At 45.1% G+C, this 16805-nt stretch overlaps 1 protein-coding gene across 1 annotated transcript in view; it reads right to left on the bottom strand.

Annotated features, from left to right (window-relative positions):
* Window positions 1-16042, bottom strand: part of LOC117522428 (phosphoglucomutase-1-like) — a 55055-nt gene extending 39013 nt beyond the window's left edge. Inside the window, exons 1-4 of the mRNA XM_034183832.1 lie at window positions 15640-16042; window positions 3076-3238; window positions 1038-1184; window positions 797-922 (exon numbers count right to left, since the gene is read on the bottom strand). Of these exons, the coding sequence (XP_034039723.1) occupies window positions 797-922; window positions 1038-1184; window positions 3076-3238; window positions 15640-15897 (694 nt within the window). The 5' untranslated portion in view covers window positions 15898-16042. The remainder of the gene's footprint in view (window positions 1-796; window positions 923-1037; window positions 1185-3075; window positions 3239-15639) is intronic.
* Window positions 16043-16805: the final 763 nt, after the last annotated feature.

Here is a 16805-nt window from a genome sequence, read left to right as displayed (position 1 = left end):
TTTTAGGGGGACCGTTCGGTCTGCAACACCAGATCAAACTTTGTCAGGCGACAGTGAGTGCCAGTCTGCATCTCACTTTCAAATGACAGTGATTGGGGCATGTTGGATTGAGATATAATGTAAAGTATACATTAAATAGGGTTTTCAGTGTTAAATCTGAATGACGTAGGTGGCTTATTGTGTGACAAAAAAACCTGAACACACCTTGAGCTTCGAATCCACGCACTAGCTAACAGGCTAACCTTGGTTTGGGTGCTTATGAACACATATTTATGGGGATTGCACAATGGTTCTCCTAACGTTTTACCTTGGTGTGGACCGTAAAAGTAATGAACCACGTATTTCCTCAGTAATCAAGCATTAAGTTGACCAAACAGGCAGCTGCTAAAAGTGCTAACACCGTTAGCATACAACATTAAATAAAATGAGAGTTCCACTCATAGTGACTATTGCAACACAGATGTATTAGAGGCCATTTCACCGCACAACAAGCCATATTATTAAAGTTGTTTGAAATAAAATACTAAAAACAGACACAACAACTCAACAGCGAGTGGCTCTGCATCGAGTGGACACTGAGTTGCAGTCAGAGGCTACGATAGGAGGAGCTGCTGGGCTCAGCTGCTGTCAATCAAAGCAGCCATGCTCACAACTGTATAGAACTTTATGGATTAAAACTTCTTGAACTAATTTAGAAAAAATCATCCCCTGCACAGCTGTCATGGAGAAAGACAGTAGATGTTCAATATTTTCAAACATTTTAGACACATTAAATGTGTAGACACACGTATCTCACCTCCATGCATGGCGTCTAGTCTTATCTTGATGCGGTTTTTGCCAGAGAGAAGCTCCTTTAGTGCAGCAAAGTCAAAGATGTTCCTCAACAGGTTTGCATAGGATTCCACAGAGTCCACAATTTCCACTAAGCATAACAAAAAGCCACAGAAAATGTTGTTTGTTCATTTTGACCACCATTTGAGATATTTTGACATGAGGAAATCTAATGAATGTGTCATGACTTAATCCAAAGGAATCACCTGCAAAGGGTTTAAACTTATTCTCCAGGTCAAATGTTTGTTTTCCCAATACTGTGAGATCCACATGGAGTCCCGGGCAGATGGCAAACTCCTCGATGGTTCTGCTGATTTGAAAGATCTTGTTTGTAATAGCCTCCTTGGCTGGCCCTGGATGCAACAGAAGAACTTTAATCATATTTTAAATATTTTCTGTATAAGTACAGATACTGCTAGGCACATATATATTTGGACATTGATATGGTTTATTTAGCCTTTAGACTGCTAATGCTGCAGGACATTTAGTTATGTGTTAAACCATTACACCAACTGACTGCTGAACTGGTTGACAGCCAGGTATTTGTTAGTACCAATTCATTCATTTATTGACACGTTAGCTGATAAAAGGCCAACAGTTGATTCAAAGTGTTAAAAGTTAAGTCACTCATTACAAAACAGTATAACACAGTTTGCCAAAGATGTCTAGAGCAGGTCAACCTCAAAAACTGAATGACAGATCACATAGTAGAGTAGAGAAGGAAGAGATGGGTCCAAAGTGGGTGGTTGCAAAGAAAACCTGCACCCTCTCAGCCCTGTCTGGAACAAGTTGAATACCCCTGGCATACAGAGACAATGGCCAAGTCCAGAAAGTCCCTGGAAGCCTGGTTGTTTGTCTTGACCCAGGACAATCACAAATTCAGACACTCTGATTCTTCACTCAGATTCTCAACTGCTGCAGTCAACAAATCTACTGATTCCACAAAGACTCTTCATACAACAATACTGTGTTGGAATTTATTATATGGCTGCGATGCTACACGCACTCTGATTGGCTGATTGCCGGTTGGATATTTTCCCATATTGGGACTGGTTACCATGACAATCAGTCCGCAATGCGTATTTTCGTTACACACAAGGAAGTTAAAACTACGATTAGAAAAACCAAGTTGGACATGAACGTACTCCATAAACACACTAAACAGCATCGAAAAAACAGAGACTGAAAGTTTACCAGGTAACGACCGGACCATCTGTTACCAAGTTCTTCATGGAGGTGAAGAAAGCGAACGAGCTCAACACCGTCAGAAGCTTATTCGGGCGTTATTGTAAGTTTGTATGTTTATATATATATATATATATATATATATATATATATATATATGCTTGGTCTGTACGGGGATATCAAACCTATGTTTTTCGTCTGAACTTCGCTGACGTTCGGTCTGTACTGACAAATCATTTTTAAATATTGTTTTTATTGCAATATTTATTGTTATGATGTGTCTTTATATACATTTCTGTATACATCTCTTTTACACAATAACTGAATTATGACACCTCAGTCTGGTATTTCCCTGTACAGACCTCTCACTCAGTTAATAATCCCTTAATATTGTATCTGTGTTTTCCAATCCTGGTTCTCTGGACCCGATGTACTGCACTTTTTCAATTTGTCCCTGAACTAATCAGAGCAGATCTTTTAATGGCTGAAAAGCTTTGAGTTTTCACCAAAAAAGTTTAAGGCAATAGGCAATTTTTTTTTTTAGTTTTGTTAACTTGCTTTGGGGTCACATTGTGCACACCTTCACCTCACTGAGGTGTTCTATATTTGTTTGATTTTGTCCTGTTGAAGCACTTTGATTGAAAACTCACCACTGGTGTCGCCACTGCCTTGGGGTTACCAGCTGTACTCTGTTTATTACATACACATGCAGTACCAGTCAAAAGCTGGGCACCCTTTCATGGGAAAGGGTGCCCAGCTTTTGACTGGCACTTTATATAGGAAATACTAATAATCTGTTATCATAGATGAAGAAAAAAAAAAAGCCAGTACCCAAATATATGCATGCCTAAATGTATCTGTTGGCATGGTGATGTTGATGGGGATAACGCTGAGTTGTCATTATTGTGTGAATTTTACTCTAGATTTCAAATGTTTTTCTCAATGATGTGTCTGTGCCACATGTGAATGAGCCTGACAGCCTTGATAAATGTCTGGCTTCTCCCCTAACACTATTTTGTGCCTGACTGATGCCCTGGCATGCCTCTCTAGTTACCATACCTCCATTTGCGGTGTTGAACTTAATGCCAAAGTCTCCGTTGGGTCCACCGGGGTGATGGCTGGCAGTGAGCACGATGCCACCGATGGCTTTGTATTTCCTGATCACACAGGAGATGGCTGGTGTGGACATTAAGCCGTGGTGTCCGATGATCAGGCGACCCACCTGAGGAAATGTCACACAGGTGTGTGTGATTTGGCTGACACAGAATATCAGGGTTTGTGTGTCGTGCTGTTTCCCTGGATAGCACTAGAGTTTTATTTAATGAACAGCACTTAGAACACATCAAGAACAAGTTGTGTGCCAAGCAACTTATTTTAAATCTCTTCTTGGAAAGCTTCAGAAGCTCAGTATTTAGTTTAAGGCTGCAGAGCAGCCAAGAGGTCATTAAAACAAATGGCAGAAACAGAGCAGGTTTCATATATTTCTGTTTGTTGACAGGAGAGCAACAAACGGGTGTCACATTCACCCCCTTTCACTTCAGTCTGACATTATTCTGACCCACTGAATTTGGTCACCTCTTATTCGATAATACTGCATTTTGGCAGTCATCCTGTACACCTGTATATAAGCAACCTCACAGTACAAGAGGCAAACTTTTTTAAAAAGCTACACAAACAGCAAATTAATCATCATTATTTCACAGAAAGAAAAAAGCTTTAACTTGTGTTTGCTTGTTTGCCCTTAAGAGATTTGTTTTGGCAAAGGACAAGGTCACTGGGTCAAAGGGTAAACTTTTGCATTATATTCAGGGTTTTCATGTATCCCATAATCCCTTGCACGCCAGAGAGTCGCTGCAGTCAAACAACAGAGAATCCACATGATGACAATTGTAAATGAATATTATACTACAAAAATGTAATTTTTTATGCTTTTCATCACATTAATAAGAGACTGCTGCATGATACCCTGAAAACTTGCTAAAACAACTATAACAAATAATCCGTGTCTGCTACGTTTAATCTGTGTGGAATTTAATAAACGGAAACCGAATTTCAGACATATATATATTAGTCTGGAACAAAGAGGACAAAAAGTGTTGTAAAGAACAATAATCAAGACGTTAAAGAGCAAACTTCACTTTCCCCCAGAACAACATGATCAGGAAGCAAGAGTAGCTCACAGCAGCTCCCATTGAAAATAACGGAGAGACAGCCTGTGATTCTCACGTTTACATAAAATAAATGCAATAACTGTTGGGAAAGTGTAAGTACACGGACCCACAACAGGGGGCGCAAATGAACGGACAATGAAGAAAGTCAAATAACAAAGCTTTACTGTTGTGAACACGCACAACAAACACAACAAATTACAATTTTGGTCACAAGTCGAATTCCAACGGTGTCGTGTGGGCAGACTCGACGATAGGAGACGTCTGTCCAAGTCAAACCGGAACCACCCGATTTCCTCTGCCACCGAACCCCGGGAATACTGGAGCCGCCAAGTCCCGAACTCCCAGGTGATCACTGCCTCTGCTCGTCGGATCCGGTACTGCTGGCGAGGAACAGAAACAGTCAGATTTGGGTGTGGCTGCACCCAACAACACGTGGGGTGGAAAACACCACCTCCACCTCTACTCAGAAACAACGCTGTAATGTGGGAATAAGAGTACTTATCCAAATACGTCCTTTTCAGTCTTCAGTCATTTTACACACAAGCAACAATGGATTAATCCGTATGGCTGGCTGAGTTCGTTACCTCCTTGGTAGAGCGATATCTCGGCCATGAGGTGGAGATGCCGTCCAGCTGATATACCCCTCTGCTGATGGATGTCAGCTGTCTTAGTTGATAGATGACGGCTGTCACCTTGGCTGCTCCTGTGAGGCGGCAGCGCCCTCTGGTGCCTGGAGCCCGCACTCCAGGCAGGGCGCCCTCTGGTGGTGGTGGGCCAGCAGTACCTCCTCTTCAGCGGCCCACACAACAGGACCCCCCCCTCAACGGGTGCCTCCTGGCGCCCGACCGGGCTTGTCCGGGTGGCAGCGGTAGAAATCGGCCAGGAGGACCGGGTCCAGGATGAAGCTCCTCTTCACCCAGGAGCGTTCTTCAGGGCCGTACCCCTCCCAGTCCACCAGGTATTGAAAGCCCCGGCCCATCCGTCGGACGTCCAGAAGCCGGCGCACAGTCCAAGCCGGCTCGCCATCGATGATCCGGGCAGGAGGTGGTGCCGGACCGGGAGTACAGAGGGGCGAGGTGTGATGCGGCTTGAGTTTCGACACGTGGAACACGGGATGGATCCGCAGCGAGGCCGGGAGCTGAAGCCTCACTGCGGCGGGATTGATGATTTCGAGGATTTTGTATGGTCCTATGTATCGATCTTTTAGTTTTGGGGAGGCCACTTGCAGTGGAATGTCCTTGCTGGACAACCACACTTCCTGCCCGGGGCGATACGTAGGGGCCGGGGTCCGCCGCCTGTCTGCATGGGTCTTCGCCCTCATCCGGGCCTTCAACAAAGCAGAACGGGCGGCACGCCACACCCGACGGCACTTCCGCAGGTGGGCCTGGACCGAGGGCACACCGACCTCTCCCTCAACCACCGGAAACAATGGGGGCTGATACCCCAAACACACCTCAAAAGGGGAGAGGCCGGTGGCTGATGACACTTGGCCGTTGTGGGCGTACTCGATCCAGGCCAGATGAGTACTCCAGCCCGCCGGGTGCGCGGCTGTCACACAACGTAGTGTCTGCTCCATCTCTTGAGTGGCCCGCTCTGCTTGCCCGTTGGTTTGGGGGTGATACCCGGACGAGAGACTTACCGTGGCCCCCAGTTCCCGGCAGAAGCTCCTCCAGACGTGCGAGGAGAACTGGGGACCGCGATCGGAGACGATGTCTGATGGTATCCCATGCAGGCGGACGACGTGGTGGACCAGGAGGTCCGCTGTCTCCTGGGCTGTTGGGAGCTTCGGGAGGGCCACGAAGTGGGCCGCCTTGGAGAATCGGTCCACTATCGTGAGGATGACGGTGTTTCCCTGGGACGGCGGGAGGCCCGTGACAAAATCCAGGCCGATGTGAGACCAGGGGCGATGAGGTATGGGCAGCGGCTGTAGCAAACCCGAGGACTTGCGGTGGTCGGCCTTGCCCCTGGCGCAGGTGGTACAGGCCTGGATATAATCCCGGACGTCGGTCTCCAGGGACACCCACCAGAAGCGCTGCCGGACGACTGCCACGGTTCTTCGCACTCCAGGATGACAGGAGAGCTTAGAACCGTGACAGAAGTCCAGGACCGCAGCCCTAGCTTCTGGTGGGACGTAGAGTCTATTCTTCGGCCCGGTTCCGGGGTCCGGGTTTCGTGCCAGGGCCTCCCGGACGGTCTTCTCCACGTCCCAGGTGAGGGTGGCCACGATAGTGTACTCCGGGATGATGGGATCCGGGGGATCCGACGACTCCGTTCTGACTTCGTCTTCATGTACCCGGGACAAAGCATCCGATTTTTGGTTTTTGGTCCCGGGACGGTAGGTGATCCGGAAGTCAAAACGGCCGAAGAACAGTGACCAGCGGGCTTGCCTGGGATTCAGCCGCTTGGCGGTCCTGATATACTCCAGGTTCCGGTGGTCAGTGAAAACCGTGAATGGCACGGACGTTCCCTCCAACAGATGTCTCCACTCCTCAAGAGCCTCTTTCACCGCAAGGAGTTCTCGATTGCCGATGTCATAGTTCCGTTCGGCCGGGGTCAACCTGCGGGAAAAATAGGCACACGGGTAAAGGACCTTATCGGTCTTCCCGCTCTGGGACAGCACGGCTCCTGTCCCTGAGTCTGAGGCGTCCACTTCAACCACTAACTGGCGACTAGGATCGGGGCTGCACCAGAACGGGTGCAGACGAGAAACGCCGTTTCAACTCCTTGAATGCGGCATCGCAACGATCCGACCAGGTGAAGGGAACTTTTGGCGAGGTCAGGGCTGTCAGGGGGCTAACTACCTGACTGTAGCCCTTAATGAACCTCCTGTAGAAATTTGCAAAGCCGAGGAACTGTTGCAGCTTCCTACGGCTTGTGGGTTGGGGCCAGTCTCATCTACCGCCGCAACCTTGGCCGGATCAGGAGCGACGGAGTTGGAGGAGATGATGAACCCCAGGAAGGACAAAGACGTGCGATGGAACTCACACTTCTCGCCCTTCACAAACAGCCGGTTCTCCAACAACCACTGCAGGACCTGACGTACATGCTTAACATGGGTCTCAGGGTCCGGAGAAAAGATGAGTATATCGTCTAGGTATACGAAGACGAACCGGTGCAGGAAATCCCGCAAGACATCATTAACCAACGCTTGGAAAGTCGCGGGAGCGTTTGTGAGACCGAACGGCATGACCAGGTACTCAAAGTGACCTAAGGGGGTGTTAAATGCCGTCTTCGACTCGTCTCCCTTCCGGATCCGAACCAGGTGATACGCATTTCTAAGATCGTGCTTGTGAAGATTCGGGCTCCATGCAGGGGTGTGAACACCGAATCCAACAGGGGCAACGGGTATCGGTTGCGAACCGTGATCTCGTTCAGTCCCCTATAATCAATGCATGGACGAAGACCGCCGTCTTTTTTACCCACAAAAAAGAAACCTGCACCCATCGGGGAGGTGGAATTCCGGATCAACCCGGCGGCTAACGAGTCCCGGATGTAGGTCTCCATTGATTCGCTCTCAGGCCGTGAGAGGTTGTACAGCCTGCTGGACGGGAACTCACTGCCCGGAACCAAATCAATGGCACAATCATAAGGACGGTGGGGGGGGAGGGTGAGCGCCAGATCCTTGCTGAACACGTCGACAAGGTCGTGGTACTCCACCGGCACCATCCCCAGATTGGGCGGGACTCTGACCTCCTCCTTAGCCTGGGAGCCGGGAGGAACCGAGGATCCTAAACACACCCGATGGCAGGTCTCGCTCCACTGAACCACTACCCCGGACGGCCAATCGATCCGGGGATTGTGTTTCAACATCCAGGGAAACCCCAAAATCACTCGGGAGGTAGCAGGAGTCACAAAAAACTCGATCTCCTCCGGTGATTTCCGGGACACCACCAGGGTTACAGGGTGGTGTCTTATGCGTGATTGGAGGGAGTAGGGAGCCATCTAGTGCTCGCACCTGCACAAGCGAGGTAAGCGCCACCAGAGGGAGCCCTATCTCCCTGGCCCATCTGCTGTCCAACAGATTCCCTTCAGAGCCCGTGTCCACCAGTGCTGGGGCTTTCAGGGTTGATTCCTCATACAGGATCATAACTGGGAGTCGTGTGGCAATGGGGTGTGTCCCACGTGAAATGTCTCGGCTCACCCTTAGCCCAGTCTCTAGGGGCGGGCGTTGGTGTTTAACCCGCTCGGGGCAGTCTCTCACTTGGTGCTCTGTCGAGCCACAATTTAAAACATACTCCGCGGGCCTACCTCCTCTGTGCATACTGTTGCCCCTAAATGTGCCCTGCTCGTGTCCATAGCTTCGTCAGCAGGGGTGCGGCTGCACCCAACAACACGTGGGGTGGAAAAACACACCTCCACCTCTACTCAGAACAACGCTGTAATGTGGGAATAAGAGTACTTATCCAAATACGTCCTTTTTCAGTCTTCAGTCGTTTACACCACAAGCAACAATGGATTAATCCGTATGGCTGGCTGAGTTTCGTTACCTCCTTGGTAGAGCGATATCTCGGCCATGAGGTGGAGATGCCGTCCAGCTGATACCCCTCTGCTGATGGATGTCAGCTGTCTTAGTTGATAGATGACGGCTGTCACCTTGGCTGCTCCTGTGAGGCGGCAGCGCCCTCTGGTGCCTGGAGCCCGCACTCCAGGCAGGGCGCCCTCTGGTGGTTGTGGGCCAGCAGTACCTCCTCTTCAGCGGCCCACATAACAATAACAACATCTATAAACCCAGAGAATATATTCATGAGAGTTTCAGGCACAATATAAAAATAGTTTCATGTTGCGATGTTAATGCTGTTGTCCGTGTTCAGTGGTTAAAGTGCAGCCCAATCAGAGCATCTCAATGCAGATCTCAATGTTACTGAGATCTCGCAGCGCGGCGACGTCTTCGAGGTTTTGTGGGATTTGAAACCTGAAAAGGGTGGATGGGTGTTCATACCCTGCCCCTCCCAGGTCCACTGGCTGATTTCCATCAAACCTGTCTTGCAGATGAAAGTCAAGGCCAGAATCCCTCTTAAAGGCAAAGGGTTTGGCAAAGGTCAATTTCTAAATTTTAATTTCCCACATATGCAGGTAGGCTTTGGAATTGTCCAGGCCACAAACCTTTACCAAAAGTCAATAATTGGGGGTCAAAGGCCCAATTTTAAATGTTTCACTCAAATTTGCATCAAAATTGGCACACCTATGAGGGTGGGTTCTAGAATTGTCCAGCAAGGTCAAATTTGTCAAAGGCCGTTCACTAGGGTAAAGGTCATGTCTGCCTGTCTGCTGACGTACCCCTCCCATGTCCTTGTATTGATGTCTATCAAGCTTCGTATGTTGATACCAAAATTGTTGTTAAACAAAAACACTGCTTTGTCCACCAGATGTGGATCATTATTATGATCTGGACCAAGTACTCGTACACCTGTGGATAGACAATTATTGGACCTGAATGCTCACCTTTGAGAGCGATCACAGATTACTGATCCTAATCTCTGACCTATGACTGTGATTGCTGGCCTTTGATCCTATTACTGATCTTTGATTATGAATACTCATGTTTGATCCTGATGACTGACCTTTAAATCCTGGATGCTGGACTTCCTGTAGATGTGATTACTGAATGTTTTTACAGATTTTGATTGCAGTCATTGAACTTTGATCATGTTCTTTTTCTTTCCTCCCGATCACTCATCTTTGATCTTTGTGTTGGTTTCTGATCACACGCTTGATTAGACAAAATATGTGTACTTCTTGACCTAGGCTCCATGTCTGCAACAGACGCTCATTCAAATAGGGATTCAACCTATTTGAATTCAAATATTCAAATAGGTTGGTTAGGTTTTGGGACATATAACATTTTTTTTTATATCTTTGGAATACTCAAGTCTGTGAACATTCATGAAAGAATGAAAATCATTCTTCTCATTTTTAAATACAGCTTCACGTGTCATGTTTGATGATCGAGGAAATAATGTTGACCTAGAACCTCCTATATTTGCTCAGTTTGGTCAAGGTGGAGTGGTTGTGAAGACCAGAGTGTATGGTTTATCATCAGTCACCAGCAGAGCCGGCCCAAGGCATACGCCAACTACGCAGTCACTTAGGGCCTCCACGCCACCAGGGGGCCCCGAGAGCACCGAGACGTTGTGATAAAAAGTAAATATATACATGAAATTAAAATAATATTCAATAATTTAAACAAAATTGTATTACACCTGAAAAAAATTAATTCATTTTGACAAAATACCAATACTATGTTAATTGATGCCTCCTGTTGGCTGCTGCCACCGTTGGGCAAATTTAGATGCACCGCTTGGGTCAGGTGGTCGATGACTAATCGTGAGGAATGAAGCAAGTCATGTCTCAGAAAATAAATTATCCCTCTGGAGTGGAGAAAAGAAAAAAGAAGAAGTTGGAAGACAAGAAAAACAACAAGACAAAGGTAGGTTTGGCATGTCCAATATTACATTTTGTTGTCATTATTTGCGAAGTGCTCCGTTCATTTAGTGTAAAGTGCTTTAGGTGTCTTAAAGTCAGAGGCGATTGCTCTAAGACTGCAAGTGAAGCTCAGCTTCCCCTAAAATGTCAAAAAATAAGTGATCAAATATATACTGATGTGTGTACATGTCATTGACTAAATATGCGCTACAACGCGCTCAACTTTTGTTCAGAATCAGCTTCTTATTGTAGCGGGATGAAAGTCCCGGGTCCCAATTGAAAAGACGTTCCCGCTAGCTTGGCTAAACGGGAGTTCCCCTTTGGCTGACCTGGTAGAGGAACGGTCATTTGGTGCGAGCCCATTATCACTGGTAACGACGTGGCTTTCTTCTCACTCAAACCCGCAGCTTCACAGTAAACAGTGTGGACGCTCAGCGTCCACAGACTGAGTTCAATAGCGACACAAAGCATGCAGCGAAACGAGACGAGTCATTGGATAAATGCTGGGCTTTGTCCCGCCCATCGGACGCTCAGCGTCTCTGGGGGGTCTATGGGGCAGTGGGCTGGCCTCGGCTGGCCCGGACGCTCAGCTTCTGCATGATGATTGGATGATCTGTCTGAGGCTGAATCCCTTTTTGATTGACAGCGACTTTCCTAATCCTCAGCAGCATTTTCTTTGTTAAAAACGACTAGCGACAAATCGAGCTTCTATTCTGGTGGTTTTTTTGTGGCTGCTTGTGTTTGGAGACTGACTTCTATCACAGTTTCTGTCCCTACCGAGCAGCGGGTGCTGCTGAGCTCCTCCACCGTCACAAAGCACTCACAGGCGGACACACTTCACACTAGCCTCACGCCAGTCCCAGCTAGCGAGTTAGCTAGGTAGCAAGCTGCACATAATGGCAGACAATTTGAATGTTGTGGACCGGATTTTGGCGAAGCCATTTGATAGTCTTCCTTACGAAGAAAAACTTAGACTTAAACAGCAGGGCAGATCAACTCCTCAGATTAATTTGGTGCAAAAGGTGGGGAAAGTAGCTCAGCTGTCAATGGTTTGCAGACCAAAGTTAAAGCAGTAGCCCCCAGTGCAATGTGTGTGCATTGCTATGCACACACATTGCTGTTATGTTGTGGATTTCTATGTTCATTTTGGAGATTATTTAAGTATTCTATTTATTATTTAAGTATTTAATTTTGATTACAACTTTATTTTTCTGTAAGATAATGTGGATGTCATTTGATTCTATTTTGTATTTGGATATTGAACATTTTGCAAACCATTGCACATTTGAAAGAAATTAAACTATTTAACGTGTTTACTATAAATGCAGTCTCCTGCCTGCTGATGTTACTTTCAAATAGTTAAATTAATGAGCCATACTTATACATCACTCTGTATGTAGAAGTTAATTAAAACATATTTATGAGTTTGTTACCCCTTTAAGGTTAAAAACAAGAATGACACCTGTATGATGTAAGATAATTACAAATAATGCTAATGATTGTGGGTACGTTACACGCATAACAGTGTAGCCTATGGAATAATGAGGCATCTGGTGCTGAGGTGATGGTAGGGGGGCCCCCAAATGAAATTCTGCTTAAGGCCCCATAAAGGCTTGGGCCGGCCCTGGTCACCAGTCCTACTCTTGGAGATCATGTCTGACATTTTCTTCCATACCTGCTCTCGTCAAAATGAAATTAATCAGCTCTTTTCAGAGGCAACAGCACACCAGACCTGAGGAACCAGGGTGTGAGTAGGGGAGGGGCAGATGGAAGATGTGCAAGGCAGGTAATCTCCAAAAGCAGGGTTGGTCACCACTAGTTGACATAACTTTCACAATTGTACAATTATCGAGTGAGTTCTCGAGTTCAGTAGGTGGAGGCACTCTCACCCTGAGAAAGGCCCTTTGCCATCACATCAGGAATTAAATGTTTCATCAAAGGACAAATGTGATCACAAAAGATGAAATTAATTTTTTACTAATAATAATAAAAAACTACTAATCCAAAGTGCTTCACAGGATAAGAAGAGTATGTCAAAGGTGGACAAAGAGCAACACAACATATAAACAAATGCACAAAACCAACGATAAATCTTCAAAACAAAAGTTTAAACCTGATTATAAAGAATAGGACTAAAGTACTGTAGGGCGACACGGTGGATTAGTGGGTAGCACTGTTGCCTCACAGGAAGATAGTGCCAGGTTCTCTTCCCACCTGGTTTTTTCTGTGTGGGGTTTATGTGTTCTCCTCATGTTCATGTGAGTTTCCTCCGGGTGCTCCGGCTTCGTCCCAGTTCTAAAGACACGCAGGTTAGTGAAATGGAAACGTTAAACTGACCAGAGGTGTGAATGTGTCAGTTTGTGGTCCTGCGACAGAATGGTGTCCTGCCCAGGATGTCCCCCCCCCCCCCCCGTCTCTCACCCTATGACAGCTGGGATACGCTCCAGCGGCCCCATGACCCTTAATTGGAGTAAGCAGGTATAGAAAATAAATGAAGTATTGTAATATGTGTCATAAAATAAAATAATTAATTTCAAAGTCAGCATGGCTAATTTTGTTAGGTTTGGAACTTAATTTGGGTACCAACAAATCATCATTATACTGCTGTCGGAGATGTTGAGTTTTAGTTGAATAAATCATTAACTTCCTGAGTAATATTTCACACTTTAAAAATTATGGGTGGAGTTTTAAAACATTAAACTCTGTACTTTATGAGAATCCAGTCAAGTGATTTGAGTATTGAAGTGATATGCAGATTTGTGTGCGTGCATGCGTACGTGTGTGTGTGTGTGTGCGTGCTTGCTTATGATTGTTACACATTTACCAACAGCCTGATAAGAAACTTCATCGATATGTGGCTGCACACAGCTGCAGCACAGGGACGTTGTTTTCAGTTCTGTGTTTTTGTCTGTCCATCTGTCCATGTGCAAAGAAAATAAAAATGCTCAATAACTTTTGTTTTGGTTTAAACCAAATGTTGTGGAATTTTTGAGGATCAACCAAGAAAATTCAGCTAAAAGTCGCGGTCGCAAGATGCTGGACTTCTCTGTGTTCTCAGGGTGAAGAAGAAGTCAGCAGGTCAAAGAGCCTTTCGCATCGTGCGACCGCGAGGCAGTCGGAGTCCGTGGACATTTTTAAGTCAAGACTGAAAACCTATTTGTATTCTCTTTCTTATGAATAGTTTTTATTTTTTATGTTTTATTCTTTTACTTCTGTTTTTAATCATGTATTTTGAGTTTTTTTTTAATTCATTTTTAATTATTTATTTAAATTTTATGTTGAATTGTTTCATGTAAAGCGCCTTGAGATGGCTTTGCTGTGATTTGGCACATTATAAGCTAATTAAATTGAATTGAATTGAATTTAAAAGTCAAAGTCACAGGCCAAGTGCTTGGTTACATAGAGGGGCTGTTTAGTTTGATTAGTTCAAACAACTGGTTACAGATACACCTATTGTTAGTAATAAACACTTTATTTATGCATCACTTTTCTACTGGTCATGTGACCTTTGAACTTGGGTGACCCTGAATTAACTGTTTAACTGAAACATTTTAGAGCAAATGTGGACTAAACATAATACAGGGTTGTTTGTGCGTTTGTTGAGAATGAAGTGCAACAATTTTGGACACAATAGTTAAATGTCAGGTTAACACAGGACCATATGTGATGGTCTGAATTTGTATGAATCAATGTCACACATTTAAGTTGTGGGTATTGATCTCTGAGCGGGCAGTCTTCTTTTCATTACCCAAGGACATCAATTATGGCCATAGGGTATTACGAAGGATTGGCGTCCGTCTGTCCGTCCGTCTGTGCTCAGCATAAGTACAGTCCGATTACTGCCAAAGTCTTTAAATTCACAGGGAATATTCTTGGGACACAGAACTTTTTAAAGAGGTTATAAAGTCACAATCTGTTTCAATCTGTTCATTTTTTTTTTTTTTTGAGTGGCGGGGGTGACAGCCAGTCAGAGTAGAGCTGCCCTGTGACGTCAGTGGCAGATCTCTGTACAATTGCTTCATTTATGTGTTTATATAACATGTTTCTCATATATTATGTGAAAGCTAGCAAGAAATAAAAACTTCTAAAGCTAAAAATGCTGTTTTTGGAACCTGATAACACCTCTGGAGTGATTTAGAAGACATTTTGCCGATGTTAGCATGATGATGTCACAGGCTGTTTAGCTAGCTGCAAAACTCTGTTTCGTTTGTGTGTTAATATAACCTCTTTGTCATATAATATGTAAAAGCTAGAGAGAAATACAGTGCTAAAACTGAAAACACTCTTTTTGTAACCTAATAACACCTCTGGAGCAAAATCGCAGACGTTAGCGTGCACGCTAACTTTCGCTAACTCAAAGCTAACTTTCTGTGGAGTTACATTTGTCTCAATTACCAGCAGTTGTACAGAGGGTGATGTATTCCTTAGTAAGTCCCTTCAGCTGCTCCCTTGTTTGCACTCGGGGTCGCCACAGCAAATCCAAGGTGGATCTGCATGTTGATTTGGCACAGGTTTTACGCCGGATGCCCTTCCTGACGCAACTGCGCTTGTCAAAATCTCATGTACACACACATGCAAGGCTTCAAGCAGATGCTGTTAAAATGTAAATATTGTTTTTAATTGATTGATAGAGGGGCTTTATTAAACATTTACATACTGTACGTAAGACAATAGAATCTTAATTAATAAAACAAATGTAAATTCTAAAGAACACAATGCTCATACGGCTGAGGGTATTTTAGCATTGCATTATATTTGAACGTATTTACACTTATAGAAACAAAAAGTCTGTTTGTTTATAGATTTTTAATTTTAAACATGGTTGATAGGAAATCGTTGAGAAAATATCAGTTAATGTCATGGGCAGTTGTGTTTTTGTTTTCACTTTGCTTTTGAAATACAACCAGAAATTGATCCCACTTGAATACTAATTAGACATAAGTGATGACACAGGAGAATTGACAGAGACAGGTGACACTGATGTACATGCTCAAACACAACACACAGCCACACACATGGTGACACTAACCCCGTTGGCAGCTGCCATCTGCACAATGACCTGAATCGCTGTTTGGTTGAAGAAGCGCCCATCACCCCCAACCACCATGGTGGAGCCCTGACGGTCACGCAGATCGATGGAGGAGAAGATACTCTGGATGAAGTTGTGCAGATAGTTCCTCCTGGATTGGAAAACATAGAGCTTTTTCCTCAGGCCACAGGTGCCCGGACTCTGGTCGGGGTAGGGAGCTGTCGGGACAGTCACCACCTGCAGAGGACTGCTGTCCATGCTTTCAAAACGTGGATTTATCCCACTGCAGCTGTGCAGAAAGGCTGTGGACCTGTTGTTGGAGCTGCCAGTAGAGCTGGCATGGGGAATGGTACACACAGAGAGAACGAGAGGGTAAAAAGTCTTCACACAGGCTGGGTTACAGGCGTAGTTCTGAATCCCAAAATAACCTTTCAAACAAGTGTGAGTGGAGAAATGGGGCAGTAACCGAAGATGCTGCCTCACACATGTGTGGGGAGATCACTGTCAGGGCTGCACTCATCACATGGTGCACACACAAACCTCATCTGTGCTCATTTTTAGGCTTCAACGAAGCTTTTTCCTTCGGTCTTGGTGAGGTTTAGGAAAAGACTTCTGCATGGGAAGATTTTGTCCTATTGTATGTCTGTGGCACTGCTGAGGTGTTAATGTGCACTCAGAATGACATGGCACATCTAAATTTCTCTTCTTACCACTGCCTTGGGAAGGAGTATTCATAAAGAGATAAATAATTAGAGGGAGATCACAAGCATATATGAACATATATTCAGACAACAGTTTATTTTCCCTGATTTTGTTCATAAATTTGTTAATATCCGTGTTAGTGAGCACTTCACCGTTACCCAGATATTTAATCCACCTGTGAGATGTGAGCATTTCAAGATGCTGATTAAACAGCATGATTATTGCACAGATATGCTTTGGACTGGTCACAATAAACTGTCACTCTATAATGTGCAGTTGATCTTGGAAAAAGATCTGCAACAACCTGATCTCACGGCAAGTTTGTGATGGCATCACAAAAAAGTGAAAAAGTAAAAAAGAAGTGATTTAGTCAGTTAGTCTATTAGTTAATAATAAAATTATTATCTCTGGGCAGAGGTTAGAAGCTGGGCAGATGTTACGTTTTCAGCCCTGTATGTTTGTCT

This window comes from Thalassophryne amazonica, chromosome 12 (genome assembly GCF_902500255.1).
Source record: "Thalassophryne amazonica chromosome 12, fThaAma1.1, whole genome shotgun sequence".
Classification (NCBI taxonomy): Eukaryota; Metazoa; Chordata; class Actinopteri; order Batrachoidiformes; family Batrachoididae; genus Thalassophryne; species Thalassophryne amazonica.
The sequence above is the reverse complement of the archived record's forward strand: the minus strand, read 5'-3'. Positions and strand labels throughout refer to the sequence as shown.